This window comes from Cygnus olor, chromosome 17 (assembly GCF_009769625.2).
Source record: "Cygnus olor isolate bCygOlo1 chromosome 17, bCygOlo1.pri.v2, whole genome shotgun sequence".
Taxonomy (NCBI): Eukaryota; Metazoa; Chordata; class Aves; order Anseriformes; family Anatidae; genus Cygnus; species Cygnus olor.
This window is the reverse complement of record NC_049185.1, coordinates 3,966,744-3,983,557: the sequence shown is the minus strand read 5'-3', so window position 1 is coordinate 3,983,557 and position 16,814 is coordinate 3,966,744. Positions and strand designations below refer to the sequence as shown.

Genomic DNA, 16,814 nt, shown 5'->3' with positions numbered 1-16,814 from the left:
GCTTGGCAAGGGCGCAGGGAGCTCACCTCAAAGGCAGGAGGGGTGTACGACTAAAGCTGTTGGTACAGGAACTGAGAAAGGCCACTAGATCAGAAACCAAAGGAGCCAGATAGTAAAAAGCCCTGAGGAAGCAAACTGTAAGCAGGAGAAAGAGAGAGAGAGAGAGAGAGAGAGAGAGAGAGAGAGAGAGAGAGAGAGAGAGAAAGAGAAACGAAAACACAGTGGAGTTGAAACAGGAGCAAGGTTGTATGGGAAAGGTTTCTACTGGTCAGGCTGGTTGTTAGTAGAGTTGGGGTCTTGCACGGTCTGTGACAAATTACTGTAACTAGCTTGGATCTTTTCTCTTACATCTGCTCATTTTCTGTTAAAGCTACTCTCCCTCAGTGCTAGTTTCTTAGAGGACACAGCTTTGTCTGCTGTCAAGGGCTCTCCGTTTTTGCATGGGTCTTTCCCACTGACCCCAAGAAGAGCATCTCTGGGGCAGCTGCCGAACTGCTATGGGTTTGAGATTTGATTTTTGTTGTTATTGATATTTTTCTTTTCTTTTACCTTGGTGGAGAGCTGGGATTTTAGCTTTTCCATCTTGCCAGATCTTCTGAGTGTATGAAAACAGTGCAGCTATACCATGAAACCATCGCCACAACCGTCCTGCCTCCCACCCTTCTGTTTAGTTATGGAAACACAAGGACATGCTGTGTTCACATATCCACAAGGCTGCGACCACCCAGGGATACCTCGCATGGACATCTCCCCAGAGAAACATCAGGTTATTCTACAAAGCATACGATACCCGTGCCACATGCAACCATGAGATCCAGTTTGTTTCCCCATTTTAAATGGATATTCCTTTATAATTAATTAAAGGGATATAACTGTATAACTAATTAACAATTCACAGCTGAAAGGATTTGAACAGAGGGCTGTTCCCCCCTCATCTCCACCCCCCTCCTCCCTGATTACTACGGCATCACTGGCTTCTGCAGAGCTGAAATCAAACGCTCATATCTACCGATGCTCAGGCTGAGAGCACAGTGAGCCCATGGGGAGGGGGAAAAGTCACCCAAAGGTGACTGTGCATCCCCTGGACCCTGCCCTGAGGCGATGTGGGGCTGCTCACCTGCCAGGCCTCCAGCTGCTGCGAGAGGTTCACCTTCTGCTGGATGGCATCCAACAGCTGGCTGTTGAGGGACATCATGTCAATCTTGCACTTGGCGAGCTCCACCTCCACCGCATTCTTCCTGGGGGGAGAGCAAGAAATGGGACATTTGACTTATTTTTTAAATTATTTTAAGGAAATGTTAAACATATCCTTGAGGAGAAGTCAACAATTTAGTTATTTGGCAAGTCTCCAGATTCTAAACAGTTCATCTCCATTGGAGGACTGGACTGTCTACTTATCTGAAGAGTGGGCCAGAACTGCAGACATCCTCACTATAAAAACAGCAGATTTCAGGTAAGCACGTTATAAAAAAAAAAAAAATAGGAAAAGATATTCAGATATGCTACTGTGCAAATAATGTAGTATGCTTGAATGATGTGCAGGATATGCCATTAAAAATGGAGACCTAAAATGAGGTAGAATTTACAACTAATTTTTTTGCATTTCCTCTGTTCACTAATGCATAGGAAATGAAATGGTATGTGTTAAAAAAAACACAAACAAGAACAAATAATCTTTCTCTGCTCACTCAATCAATAAGTTGCAATATAAAACAAACAAAAAAAAACCCTCAGCAATTACAACTCTGCTTTCATTTTCTAGAGATAGGACTTGGATGGAAGGAAGAACTGAAGGAAGAAAGTTTATTGTGCCACTTGCTTCCTGAGAATGAGAAACTGTTAAAATTGTTTGAATTACATATTAAGTTTTAAAGAAAGCTCCCTATTTCAATGGGGATGTGCTGGCCGTCAGGAATGCTGCTGCTGTGTGTTTTCCCAGGCATTCAGTGGGCGGATGAGCCCATGGCTGAGCTCTGAACGTGTGATGGGTGGGATGCTCCAGCTGCCACAGGGTAGTGGGAAGGAGCTATCCTCTGGAAAGGAGCAATTTCCTAAGCTGCCTGAGCTGGGAAATGCTGCTCACTGTGCTGGGAGAGCACAGGTAAGCGCAAACTGCCTGGCCTTAAGTTTTCAATTAATTGCTGTGTGATGGGAAACTGTAATGTGACTTGCTGTGAACCATTTTTCCTTGAAAATATTTTTTGGGGTGAATAATTGCATCTTATTAATTGCATCTAATTCATTGCCTCCTAAGAGCTCCCTCATGCTCCCCTACAGAAGAGCAGTTTGGGAATTTGCGTTTATATTCCAGGTAGTGGTTGCTTAACACCTTCTATTATAAGATCCTATTTTCCTATTGCTTCCCATGTTGCCAAACTTCAGCTTCAAGCTAAAAATTTTCCATGCCAGATGTCTGCCTCAGGCAGTGATTTTATTTTTGTTCAGAGGGGTTTTTTTTGGTAGCGCTTCAACAAAACTGACTTAACCCTTGAGTTGCAGGGCAGGCAGAGCATCGCATGCCTGTCAGGCTGCTCGCTGCAGGGGAGCAGCCCCTTAGTCTGTGGAGGGGTGCTTTCATTTCCAGCAACGAGATGCCCTTGTCTGCTTTCACTTGCAGCTACTGCTCATTAATCACTTGCCACTCAACCATGCACACTTCTCACGTCCCTTTTCTCTGGGCTTCTGCCACTACAGGACAGTCAGCTGTAAATGTTCGTGCTTTGTCCCAGCAGGGTCATTAACCACTGCAGAGAAGCCGTACCTTTCCACTCCCAGCTATGGGTCTGAGCACCTTAAATAGCTTTTTGCTATGAAGCTCCCCATTGCTGTTTGGATATTACAGTGGGATTTATCACGGCGGCAGCGTGTTGCCATAGCCACAGCAAGAACCAGCAACCCACATGCATGGGAAATGTCAGAACAACCTCTCCACGCCTGGCTGTGCAGCTGGGATGCTCTTGATTTGTGCCAACAGATGGAGGTGTAACAGAGGACAGTGACAGGAATTTGGTAGCTGGATACACAGCCAAGAGCAGCACGAATGATTAGGTCACGTAAAAAAATAGTATCTGTGCATGCAGACGTAGCCCCCTGCAGCTGCAGGGGTACAATGCTCTCATCTCCTCCTCTTTCGAGCACCTGAGGAGTAGGCATGGCTGTAAGGAGATAGACTGGTGGTATCCTGGCCCATCTCATTTTGGAGGAGATTATCAGGTGTTTCCTTTCTACCTAGAGCACAGGGGGGTGAATGTTTCTGTCTTTCTGCTTGGGGAAAAGAGTGCTTGGGGCAGCACTGTTCAGCAATGCTGTAGGGCAGTGCGGCAAGCTGAGGCGCAGAGCCAGGGAAGGGGGGTACGGGGCAGCAAAACTGCAGAGGTCTGCAAGGAGGAGGACAGTGAAAACAAAGATTCAAAATGGTGGGAGAATCCTGACCAGAGAAATAGAGAATCACAGGACTGGAGATGCAAAAAAGACCCTGGAGCAGGAAAAGAGAGAGAGTGACCAGAGAAATGGTTTAGGGAAGAGGTCTATGCAGGGCTGTAATGGGGATGGGCAGGGGGCAGGGAAGCAGGGCTTGTGTGACTGGAAGAACAAAAGAAAAATAAGAAGAATAAGACAAGACCTAGTGATTCCACTTGCTGTGCCTCAGACCAGTACCACAGATGGCAAAACAGGTTCACAGTATCCTTCTAAACACTCCTAGTCCTGCTGAGAAGAGGCTCCTGGGATCTCCTGCTCTGCTCCTGACCTCCTGGCAGCATTTTCTACCACCAGCAAGGCTGAGACTTGCTCCATTGCTTTGTCACAGCTACTGAAATTTCGGTAGGGTGGAAAAAAAAATCACCCTGGAGGCATCTGCTGCTGAGGAGCTCCTTTGTTGCTAACTCAGCCTGGCCTTGGCTGTTCACCCCACTTACTTGGCGATGGCCTCATCTCGGTCCCTGATGGCCTGCAGGAGCCGTTCGCTCGTCTCCTTGTCTTCAGCAGCTCCTCGCAGCCGGTCCCGCTCCTCCTTCAGCGTCGTCATTTCCACACTCAGCAGTGTGACCTGTGGTCAGAGGGGAGGCATGAAACCCAGGGTCACTAGGACAAACACACCATGAGCAGGGGTAAAAAAAACAAGCCAGGTGGGCCAACCTGGAGACTGAGGTCCCCTGCCTGTAGGAGAAGCTGCATCTGCAAGCAAAGGGCTGCTAGTGTTGGTGCAACCCCTGGTGAACCGTGCTGGCTTGCCTAGGGGTGCAGGCAGTGCTGTTCTGAGCAAGACAAGTCACCAGGGTGAACTCGGTCACATTCAGCAACAGCACCAGGAGCTGTGCAGCCATGTGGGGCAGGACCCACCTGTGACTTTGTCAGCTTTAAACTCAGTGTGGCACCAGTGCTGAAACACCTCCCTCTTTGAGCGGTTTGTCTTGTGCATGCATTCTTTTTGTCCTTACTCAGACTAAATTGTTGCCAATATCATCTAGCAGCAAGAGAAACTTCTTTTGCTGGGGGGAACAACGATATCATTGTGTCTTCCAAACCGGTATGAAGCTGAAGACAAAGGATGTGAAAATTCCCTTTCATGCCACAGAAGGTGTTACTGGCACGTCTTAAAATTTAATTAGACTTTAAAATACGTGCAGTCTTAAATAGTCTGAGAGATGATCTGTTGTTTTGGTCCTGTGCAGAGTGAGTTAATAGGGTGTGAAATCATGCAAGGATCGCATTAACACAGCTCTGCAATATTTCATACACATTTAATTTCTTTGTTTATGGCACACACGTGCTCCGTTACGCTGCTCCACCACCTGGAAACCCTTCCAGCACCTGACCCACCTCCCTTCTCTGAACTCAGCTTGGTAGTACGTGAGTCCTCAAAGAAATCTTAAAATAGAGGGCAGACAGTCAAAAAGGGCTCATCACATTGAGGACGTGGGAGGATCTGCTGCTAGAACGGCATGGTTGGGTCGGGGGGAAGGCAGGCGTGAGTGCAGCGTGTCTGTATGTATGCAGTGGCTTTGCTGTCCTATGCTGGGGAATGGGGAAACCCTCCCTGAGCCATGCCCTCCTGCAGCCCAGCGTGGGACACACCGCTCAGAGTGACGGTGTGATGGAGAGCAGGGGTGGGAGCTGTGTGAAAGGTGCTGAGCACTTCTGCTGACATCCCAGGGTGGTGGTGGTCGTGAGTCAAGACGCAGAACTGCATTTGGGGATAGGTTTGGGGTTTGCAATTGCACCAACAATTGTTGGGATTTGCAGGCAGGGAGGGTCCTGAAGTCCTTCTATGCTAGGGACTTTGGGGAGGACCAGTCACAGCAGAGCGCAACCAAGTGGTGCTCCCTCCTGGTGTCCCATCAAGGGTACATGAGCCTGAGAGCCGTGCTGAGGAGGTGCTGCATCCAGACAAGTGTGCTGGTGTACAGATGTTCACTCAAAAAAAACAACTGTGAGTAAGCCTCTCATGGTCTGTCAGCATAGCCAGGCTGCAGGGATCAAACCCTTGTTTTCACCATCTCAGGTGTTCTTAAGGGTGAGGGAGGACCTGCAGGTGGTGCACAGCAATCCCTGGCAGCACAGCCAGAGCATGTCTCACTGGTGGCAGTAGTCTGGACCCTTGAAGATGGTGCTTATCGTGGTTGTGTTGCTGAGAGGAGTGGTCCTCAGGGAAGAACAGGCACTAGGGCTGCTTCCTTGCTGCAGTCTGCATCTAATCAGCTGCTTCAGCAGCAAGGCATCCTTGTACATGCACAGCTGTCACTGACAGGAGTATTTAATGATGCTCTTGCTCTTTTTCCTTTGGCACCATGGTGGGAGCTCCCATAGCCCTACATGAGGCTGTCAGACCCCGGGTTGTGCTGACTTTTTGGTCAGGGACCTGTTTTCTTTTCCCTTCTCCAAAGGGATACAGCAAAAGGGCGATACAACAGTGCTGGCAGCGCTGGCAAAGCCAGCCAACAGTGTTAACCCCATTCTCTGCTCCAATGCAATAGGTGCTACATGAGCAGCTGTGCCAAAGGCTGCTTCTGCCACAGGCTCCAGATCTCCCCTGGCACGTGGAGACTTCTGCCATAGAGACAGGGTTTGCCAAGTGTCTCCTTGGGTGCCTGTCTCCACTTACTGCTTTTGGTATATGACCTTGGACGATCCTGCTGGTCTCAGTGTGGATGGATGCACTCTGATTCAACTCTTTGCATGTGGAGTTTTGTTTCAGGGTTGAATCATTCATTGCTGCTGTGTTTGCTTTAGTGTTAGCCAGTCCCTGTTGGCCCAGGGTACTGCCTGGTGCCAGGTTGGGTGATTAGGGTTCTCTAGGTGTGCATTTAGTGAAGCTGCCAGGATGCTGCTGTGGGACATGCTGGAAGGGGGCGAGTCTTGCACCACGTACAGCACAGCAGCACTAGTTTGTTCAGCAGTTGCATCTACCCTTAGGTAAATGCAAATAATAAAATATAAAAGCACTAGGAGGGCTTAGTGCAAGCAAGATGGGTCAGATTGGGTATCTATGGGTTCCAGTTCCCCATATCAAACAGCCTTGTACTTTGCTGAGAAAAGTTTAAGTGACACAGACTGGCTGCTAAAGCAGATTGGGTGCAAGGTTTAAAGGAAGTTTGGCTGCTTGAGATGATGTCTGGGATGGGCCCCTGGGCACTTGCAAAAGGAACTCATCTTACATATGTGAAGCTTCTGCACTGAGTTTAACAGAGACTCCCTCATCCAATCACAGCTGGTGCTTGCCCAGATGCTCCTGGGCTACTTATGGTGATCTCTTCCATGGAAAATGTGTCTTGGGGATGAACACTGGTGTTACAAGGCCACCCGTAAAGTATGGGAATCACTAACCTGGCTGTGCAGTCGCTGCAGCTCCTCCAAACTCTGTCTCAGTTTCCCCCGTTCTCCCTCCATTAACTCCCGCAGGGCTCGTGAGTCCTCACTTGTTCGCCTGATCTGTTCCTCCAAGGTGTCATCATCGCTTCGCCGAGAGCTCTGAGAGCAGGAGAGAAATCTCTTGATCAATTTTCATTAAAAAAAATCAGTTACGTTAATCTGGTGCTTGTTTGAGGTGGAGGGTACTAAACAAGGAAGATGAAAGTGTGAATGTGACTTTGGCAGCGTTTCAGTTTTGTTTCCATAAACCTCCACAGTGGAAACATGCTCAGCCAAGGGTAGCGCTTCTACACATGATAAAAAGCATTCAAACATGGTCTCACATCAGCATAAATTGAATTTACTGAGACCTACTGACCGCTTGGTAACATGTGGCTATAATCTCTGTGACTGTAGACCTTTTGCAAGACTCTCTGGTTTTGATTTAACAAATAAAACTTTATGTCCTTGCTCAGCTTTCTTACCAACTGCTACAGGTACTGAAGGTGAGTGCTTGCACATGGCTCTGCAGTTGCAGAGTCTGCACTGCCTGCATCAGCACGGCCTCTCAAATAAGTCATACTGGCAGTGCACTTAGCTTGCAAGTGATGAAAATAGGCCTGATTTGGAGCCTTTGCAAAAAGCCAGGTGTTTTCTCATAATTTTGTACTCCTGTGGATGCTGAGCAGTCCCCCGAGCCACCCCCTCTTCACTCACAGCACCAAGGCCCATGAACACCACTGTGTGCCAGCAAAACCCTTCACCTGTTGATTGATTCATGTCTGGCAGCTCTCCCCAAAACATTTCTATTCAGCCTCAGCTGTAGGGACAGAACCTATCTACATAAGGTTAGAATGGTTTTACAATATTGCTAATACAACAAGGTTAGGAAAATTGTAACAGAAACAACTGAACTGCAGTGTACAAGCCCATCTGCAGTATTTCCATATTGAAAATCTAGCTTACTGCAAACCTAAAATAAAGTCTACTTTAATTACTTTTCCAGAATGACTCCCAGACTGAGGGTTGCTTGAGAGTGTAACCTTGAAACTCATGGGGTCTAACCAGTGCAAGCTGGAATCCCATGTACTGGTTTAGCTTTTGGCTGACCAGTTGAGACACAGAGCCTGTTGTGCACCATGACAGCCCATCTCTGTGGGCCACGGAGGCTTTCTCAGAGACCAGGGACTTCAGGATCAAGTGGGAGCTTGTAACAAGCTCTGTCACCTTGGCAAGGGGGCATGTGCAACAACAGGCTCTCACCATGCTACTGACTCACCGTGGAGTCTGCCCCATCCAGCACGTTTTGTATCAGTCTTTTCAGCTCGCTGAGAGCTGCCCGTAGGCTACCAGCTGGGACGTCTTTGGCTGATGAGGTTTCTGAAGACTCATCCATGGAGGAGTCTGTGGAGACTGCGGAATCTGCGCTGTCGTTTCCTCTGAGATGGGAGCAGAGATATCGTACTTGGCAATATGCTTCCCAGAGCTGCAGCCTCAGCTGGAACGAGAGAGCCCCACGTTAGCTTGGGATGTCAAGGCTGCGGAGGTCCACCTTCTATGGCACGATGAGGTGTGTGATTGCTAAAGCTCACAAATATTCACCTAGATTGCTATGTTGGTTTTGAAATGGATGCAGAGATTTACTTGCATACAGTAAAAGGGTGTTTATACCAGAGCTGGGACCACAGCCCAATTTCTAGCTGTTGGTTCAGCTCCAAATCCAGATTCAATGCATTAAGCTCCCTCTCCCTCTGGGACTGGTGAAGTCCATGAGCTTTCCCAGGGGCAGGAGGGCAAATACCTGTTCTCGTTCTTGTTCCAGCTCCTCTGCCTCCATGCTCTGCTCTATCTCAGATAGCAGGGATGTGCTGGTTGTATTGAAATTTTGGAGACTTCTCTCCTCACTGAGCTCTTCTACCTTCCCCTGCAGCTGCCGGTAGGATAGCCGCACCTCCTGGAGCTCCAGCTGGCTTTGATGCAGCTTCCAAAGAAAATCAAAGAAGCAGGGAAAGAAATGTTAGTGGAGGTGGTATGGACTGGATGAATCTCTTGGTTTGTGAAGGAGCTGAGAGGGAGGAACAGGTGGCGTGAAAGAGGGCTTCTAGCCAGGAGGAAAGTACCTTTGGCTGTTTTTACTACTTATTGGAGCTTAATAATCTCCAAATATTATTAGACACTGTTTGGGCTTTGGAATATCCTGAAAGATAAAATTAGCAGTTTAATAAGTGCTAAAATGAGGAACATTGTGAAGAAATTGGGACCTGTGTAAAAAAAACTTGCTAAAACTAACAGAGCAGAAAGTGAATCCAAAAAGAAAAGTAATATAAATACATATTGAAAAAAAATCTATATAGAAATATTAACATACTGATCAGCTAAATCCTAACACACAAAACTCAGATGTCAAACTCCCTAATTCACTGGTTTGCAATCTGAGTTAATGGAGTGTTTTAAACACACAAGATTCAACATTGGCATTGATTTGTTTTGGGGTTTATCCGTGGTCACCCAACTGTATAATTCTGTAAGCACTGGGCTGCAGTTTGCCTGAGGGGGAGCAGCCACTGCTGTACACAGAAACAGTGCATGGGGCTGGTGCACAGCCAGGTGTCATGCGAGCAGTGGAGCTGAACGCAGTGGGACTGTGGATGCTGGGGAGGACAGTGCTGTCTGACACATCAGCAGGTTTCTCATTTCTCTAGGGAGAGGAAAAAAAGATACAGGTTGTTCTGGGGATCTAGGGGTACAGTGGTTGTCAGCTCGCAGAAGAGAAGTAAAATCTTGCTCTCCACTAAGAGGCCCAAAGTTGCAGACAGGCCAACTTGTTCTCCAGAGAGTGACGTTTGGTGAGATGGCTTGCTGGGAAACTGCTTGAGCTGTGACAGCCACAAGGCTGGTTACTCTTCTCTGAAATATTATAAAGGAGCTGCTTCTAGAGCCAATTCTACTATTAAAAAATTAAGTAATATGACCAGTGCTTTCCAGTTCCTTTTACATTTCCTTCCTTGCATTTTATTTTTCCGGTTGTTCTATCTCCCAGTTCTTGATTATCTTCCTTGTCAATTTTACCTCAAACCACATCTTTGACACAATTTCCCCGTTCCTTTGCTCCTCCTTCTCCCATTGCTGTCTCCTCACCTGCAGGTCCTTATCATGGCTTTGCCTCTCCAGGATGAGGACTCGGTCCTGCAGTTCCTCCACGGTTCCCTGGAGCAGGTCATTCTCCTCCATCATGGCACTAAGGCGATGCTCCAGCTCCCGCTTTCTGTCTGTCAGCATTTTGATCTGCAGAGGAATGAGAGCTGGTGTTGGACCCCATGCTTTCCAGGAAGTGCAGAGGAGCGAAATCACATTTCCATGAGAGAAATGAAGCAGAAAAAAACAAAAAGTATGTATGTACGTATCCTGTACCTGTGTGTGAGAGAGAAACTGTACCTCTTTGTGTGGTTACTCACTTAGGAAGGGTCTGAATGGAAACTTCTCCTTCCCCACACTGCAGGGGCAGTTCCAAAGGGTCTCACTGTGCATTGGCAGGCCAGGGAGCTGGCAGAAATGTCCAAAGGGATAAAGTGGAGCCTGGTCCTGACTACCCCTTGTACCCTGGGAGTACCATGGGAGAAGTTACTTTTCCTGGCCTGTCCCTGACTGAGCAAAAGGTGGGATTTTCTCCTGTGTGAGTGCTGGAGAGCACAGGGAGAGCCTCTGGGCTCTTGCTCCCCATGGGGCTGTGCCATGGCACTGCCTGCACACTTTTTTTAATTGCTGCACGTTCACCAGGCCCTCATCAGGGATTTTTCTTTCTTTCTACTCATGAAGACTCCTTTCTGTGCCATGCTTATTTTTAGTTTTCAGTGTTCGGCTGCCTTTAAAATTGGTTCATTTCTTTTAATTGTCAAGGGCAGCGGTTTTAGGTGAAGAGGGACAATGTGCCAAACAAAACCTCTGTGATTCACTTAGCTGGGAACAGTGCACAGGATGAATCAGCACTAGCCAAGGTCACTTCTTGTTTAACCAAGAAAAAGGAATGTTTTCCCATATTTGTGCACACGGGACCTTTGGGGACTGTGTATGCCATTCACCACTACAGTACAACCCTAAATATTCCCTATGGTCTCCTTTCAACTCCTTTCAGCATGGGCCATAGACTAATTCAGCAAATTCCTACCGCTTTCTTGGCCTCTAAGGGACCCTGTCTTTTTGTTGCTTTCCAGGTTGCTGGAAATGTTTGGTTGCATGAAGAAATATTAGCAAAGTGTGTGGCCTTGCTATTTCTGCAGGGTAAAGGCTGCTGTAGGTATTAGAAAGCTGCTTTTAGGTGACTAATGGTTTCTGAAATATCTCTTCCCACCACCATCATGATTTGTGTGGGTTGGAGAAAGGGGTGCGAGAAAAATAAGAGGTATAATACAGAGATTGTACTGAGAGTAAGTATTTGGTATCCAAGCCAGTAATGAACACCCTGAGAATGACTGCGTAACAGAAAACCGTTCCTCTGCTGAGGGCCCTGGGCCATAGGAACAGGGGAGAGGGATTTGGAAAGCAAGAGACAGGAAGAAGGTGAGGGGAGGCATACACGGTGACAGGCATGCATGGTGATGGGGATGCACGCGCGGGCAGCCCCCCTCCAAGCCTCCATACTTACTTCAAGGACCTGCTGCTCCACACCGAGGGGAGGGGAAGAGAAGGCGAGGGACCAGCAGGGAGCAGGTGGGAGCAGGAGAGAAGAAGAAATTGAGAGATTTTAGGAAAAGCTCTTCCTGATAGCTTAAAAATAAAAAAGCGGCAGGGTGGTAGAGTTGAACATCTGCCCCACTAGCTCCAGTGAGTCCCATCAGGGAAGGAAAGAGAAAGGAAGATAATATAATATCTGCTAATGTACCAGAGCTAAACAGGCAGGGGCTCCTTGCTTTCACGCATGCATGGCTCAGAGGCAGGAGAGGATTGCTGCTTTCTTTGCAAGCATGAGGAACAACAAAAAATCAACCTTGCAGACCTTCCCAACATGCCCCAGAGTTTAAGCTGCACAGACAGCAGCCCCACAAGACTTAACTCCACAGTTAAGTTCCTGGAAGATCCTTCCCAGCCATTCATTTGCAGGTGTGCTTGTGGCTGAGGCAGCAGTACAAACTGGCCCTTGCCAACCTGGCCAGCTCTGTGTTGCAGCAAAAGTCCTTACTGGGGGAGTCTTCTGCACCACAGCTATCAACCTTCTTGCTCATCCCAAGCAACTGGGTTTGTTCACCCAGTTCAGAGGGGTTTGTTATATTGGTTAGAGCAGCCCTGGCTGCCTTTCGAAGGAGAGAGGCTGAGCACAAGTTACTCACCTCAGCCTGGAGGCTCTCGAGCCGCACGATGTGTTGGCTGCTGGAGGAGTTCTTCTCCCGAAAGTCCTCCCGGAGGGTGTGGACTTGCAGGGAGAGCTGCCGCTCCACCTCAGACGCCTGCAAGGAGAACACCAGCTGGCATTACCTTGGGGGTTGTCCCATGGCAGTTATCTCCTCCTGTGCAGGGGAAGGTCTGCAGACCTGCCCCTGTATGACTTCTGCACAACCCCTGTTTTGGGCAGAAACTCTGAGGCCTGTAGAGTTTGGACCAGGGAAAAGCTCATCCTGGGCAGAAGCTGAGGAGAGCAGCTGCTTAGACCATGTTATTTTCCCACAGGACTGGCACAGGGATACAGCCCACAACTTCCTCCTGCTGCAAAATAACATGATGACTCCTGTGCCTCACAGGGAATTTAGTTTTCCTCATAAACAGTAGCCCAGCTGGGGCTGAGGAGGCGAGCAGGCCGCTCACAAAGGCAGTGAGGGAGCCAATCTCCACAGACCCCAGAAAACACCACTGTTGGATTTACACTTTCTAAACCTCTGAACATCTTTGGTGCAGCTTTAAAACAAGTGCCCTTTGCCTCTGACTCCTGGCTCCCATCAGGGCCAGACGGAGAAGCATCCACTCCAGGTGACTGTCAGTGTGGCTTCACTGGGCTTGGCCCTCTTTCCCATTTTGAAGGAGGGATGCCCCAGTTATGCGGGGTGGTTTGAGGACAGCAGAAAGGCCATTCCTTACCTACAGGATCCAGGCTGCAGACAGGCTGTATAAATGACAACTTAGACATTTAACTACCCTCTGGACAGTTTCACTGCTGATTTTTACACGGTGAACACTTTGTTTAGGTTTGTAGGAGAACATAAGGTTTTTATGACAAATCCCTAATGGGATAGCAGAAATGGATGGTTCTCTGTTTAATTAGCCTCCATCAGGTTCCATTACACTTAGGCCCAGACTTCCCCCCTGGCAGATTAGCTGGAAGTGAATTAATCCCCCTCAAGATGTGGCACTGACATCCTGCTCAGGGCACAGGCAGAACTGTATGTCCAACGGCAAATGCCACCAGTGGCCCCATGCCTCAAACAGGGAGATAAGATGGGAGGGAGGGATGGGGGCAAGGAGAGAAAACCCCCAGCAAGGTCAGCAGTTGTTGGCAGGTTTGGGAGTCCATCTTACGTCCGTCAAATGTGGGTCTGGGCTGACAGGGAGCCCAAGGCAGCAGCTCTACCAAAGGGTGCAATGACTTTGTTCCAACAGCTCCTGATTCAAGGAATGAACACAGATCCAGCCTGAGCTGCCCATGGAGATGACACTATCCCTTTTAAAAATGGTCCCTTAATTTCTGCAGCCTGCAGCAAATTAATCCAAATCAGAAGCAAGAGACAAAAGGCTGTTCCACCTCCATCAGGTGGAGAAACTGTGGCTGCCCCAACACAATCTTTGCAGGGGCAGCAGAAGACAGAAACATGGCTGCAGAAATCAGCCAGGTTCTGACCACTGGCTTCTGGAACAAGAAAGAGTTTCCTATAATAAGAAATAATCTTGTCTACCAATTGATTTTTATTTCCCTTCCTATCCTATGTCAGCATAACCAGTATTTTCACCTTCTTTAAAGCCTCACAACAGAGGCCTTTGCGTACTCCCCCTGCCTCTCCCATTTATTTATTAAATAAAGCTTCTTTGCACAGGCAGAGCACACAAAACACAGTGACAGCACAGGACTATAGGGAGGGGGTGGTTATTTTTCTTCCCTTAAGCAGCTATGGATCTCAAGGCATCCTGAACTGCTATTAATTGGTGACACTAAAGAAGATGGATGGATTTTGCTTTGTGTGAATGATTCACTTGCATTTGTAGAGACTGCTGAAACATCTTCATGCTGAAATACGCTGCAGGAGCTATCAAGGATGAAAAAGCACCAAAGGATTTTGCCTGCAAGATGCTGACCACACTCCCAAGGAGCACAAGTGGTACCGGATGAGATGACACACCAGTATTTGATGGTTAATTGTATAACACAATTTATATGCTAGAACAATTCTATGTACAGACAGTACAAACATACAACGCAGCAGTAAGAAACAAGGGAATGTAAAGGCATTGTAAAAATCTCTAGTCGGACAACATACAGCTGCTGTTGCTAGTTCTGGTCCCTGTGCTCAGATCAGAAGGGCTGAAAGGATGATCCTGAGCATGGAAAACCTGTTATATGAAAGAAGCCTAAAAGAGGCTGGCTTGTTTTATCTCATGCAATGACTGCTGAGTGTGGGCTCCCTATAAATATATCGTGGATTAGCACGCAGAACAGAGAAGTGCTATTTAAGCAGAAGCACAGTTTTGACAGAACTGATGTGAATAAACTGTGTAAGAGTATATTGAGGCTGGGAATGGGAAGATTTCTAAGTTTCCAAGGCGCTGCAGTAGGATTCCTCCTTCTGCACCACTACAGTAGGAGGAATGGTAGCAAAAATGAATTTTGTGATGGAGCTGGATCACTTTATCACGCAGTTTCTTTCAGAGGACTGTCTATGACAGAAAGGAAATGAATTGACCTCAAAGGTCCTTTCTGGTACTGTGCTGCTTGCAGGACTGTAAGGTTTCTATTCTCCAGCTTTAAATCATCATCTGGAATTTATCTACTTGCTGTTCAGCTTACACGCTCACACATCTTATTCCTGCAGTTTTAGCCCACCTGGAGGGAAGAAAGAACTCACTGCTAGTGTTTAGGGCCCTAATGCAGACAGCATGTCACAGTGTCATCTCAACCTACACTGTTCACATCCTATTTATTGCAGTAGAGAAAAGTAAAAATAATATTTTCTTTAACCTCATGCAGTGTAGAATACTATCCCTGACCAATAGTTTAACAGAAATAAACAGAAATGACTGCATCATGTGTTTCCCTTCACAAGAGAATGAGGAAAAATCCTCACCTGTTTTTTTTTTTTCTAGACAGGGAAATAGCTGATGCATTTAGTCTTACCTTTTTCAAAGATATGAGTTTTTGTATGAAAGAAAAAGTCTTCTGAGCTGAGCTACAGTTGGTGCTGTAGAGTTTTCATGCTACATTTGTTTCAGAGGTTATTAATACTGCTGCCAAATTACCCCTTCTAATTGATTATAAAGTCTAGATTTTCATGTAAATTTGAATATTACATAGATAGCCACCTTGACAGTGTACAATATTCTGCAGGTTTTCTGATATATTTTTATGTGGTCTCTGCTTTGTTCTCACACCTCTGTAGGTGTGTGCGTACGTTCACATGCATTTTAAACCATAAGCCTGCTACTGATTATTTCAAACATGCTCTTTTATTTTATATCATCAGAGGATGTAACCTTCTATCTACGTTTTCCATTCATTGCTCAAATAAGCTATGACTTTCATGTCTGCTAAACTGAAGTGGATTTATTCTGTCTCAGCCAGTCTGGCTTTACTCTTATTATACAAACTGTAGTGCTTTCTCTTCCCTATCAGTGTTTTCCTAAACATTAAAAGTTAGAACCTTTTTGTGGTTACATCAACCATTTAGTAATACATTGATTTTGTTAGAGAGAAGTAAAATTCATTTTGGAAAGGCAGACTTATATCGCCCAACATCGTAGCTTTTCTCTGTAGTAGAGAAAGAATTAATTTCCTGGGTATAGGAAAATTAGCCAACACAGCTACCAGGCAGTGTTTGAAACATATCTGAAAAAGCGTAGACATCAATTCACAATTAGATATATTCAATCAACTGTGAGATTTGTTTTCTGGACTTCAGGCAAGGTTTAGATGAGATTTGGGCAATGCAGGAGGAAAGGAAGAGCAGGACACTTTGGTTTCTGCTCTAATTAGGGACTTCTTTTCATTGCAAGGCTGATAAGTTTCTCTCCTTATTAATTCTAGAGTGCTAAAACATATGAAACTGTGTACATATTTGGCAGGAAAATGTGTACCGGTTACAATAACTCCATGAGGTTTAACATCTGGAATATATGACAAATAAATAAAATAAATGTAAGTAAACTGGGGCACTGAAGCTCCTGTCAACAGGGGCTCTTTGTAACATTTGGGATGGACTGTGAGAAATGAATGGCCTGCAGGTTAGTTTCATGAAAAGAAAACCCTCTTTTGGAGGAAGATTTGCTAAAGAATTCTAACTGCATACAAAATACCCAGTTATAAGTCATGTCAGAAAGAAAAAGAGAATGCAAAAAGTCTAATGGACTGTAGCTGGGTAAAGAAACCAGTGCTGCCATATGATTTACTTCTACAAACAAGATGATTCAAATTTAACAAAGGATATTGAAGATTTACTTGCCTAAAATAGCTAAGGAAAAGAAACCCTAATTAGCGCTAAATTTGTAACACTCAGGAGAGCGTGTTACCCCTTTTATTAATTTGCTAATAGCTGAGTTCAAGGGACTCCCCGTTCCCACTGTGGTACCATTAACACTTCCAATCACTAATCGCTGCCTACTCTGGCTCCAGGTTCCTGGATTCCCAGCTCCTCACAGGGAGGAAAATATATTTGGCTACTGAAAAGCAAGCAAAAGAGAAAATTACAAACATCTTGCTTTAGAGTAATAATAATAATAAAGACCATTAATCTGGCTGCCGAGGGAGGGTTGGGGTCGCTGTCCCACCACCACAG

At 46.5% G+C, this 16,814-nt stretch overlaps 1 protein-coding gene across 3 annotated transcripts in view; it reads right to left on the bottom strand.

Moving 5' to 3' along the window:
- BICDL1 (BICD family like cargo adaptor 1) overlaps positions 1 to 16,814 on the bottom strand; it is a 54,258-nt gene that overhangs the window by 9,589 nt on the left and 27,855 nt on the right. Inside the window, exons 3-11 of one of the 3 annotated variants that reach the window (XR_005825008.1) lie at positions 12,174 to 12,290; positions 11,492 to 11,503; positions 9,988 to 10,134; positions 8,651 to 8,830; positions 8,129 to 8,347; positions 6,826 to 6,969; positions 3,918 to 4,048; positions 1,118 to 1,238; positions 27 to 135 (exon numbers count right to left, since the gene is read on the bottom strand). Coding sequence is in view for 2 of the 3 variants with exons in the window: in XM_040576562.1 (XP_040432496.1) it covers positions 1,118 to 1,238; positions 3,918 to 4,048; positions 6,826 to 6,969; positions 8,129 to 8,347; positions 8,651 to 8,830; positions 9,988 to 10,134; positions 11,492 to 11,503; positions 12,174 to 12,290 (1,071 nt within the window). In the remaining variant the exon portion in view is untranslated. The remainder of the gene's footprint in view (positions 1 to 26; positions 136 to 1,117; positions 1,239 to 3,917; positions 4,049 to 6,825; positions 6,970 to 8,128; positions 8,348 to 8,650; positions 8,831 to 9,987; positions 10,135 to 11,491; positions 11,504 to 12,173; positions 12,291 to 16,814) is intronic. The other 2 variants (XM_040576562.1, XM_040576561.1) reach the window with 2 other exon arrangements.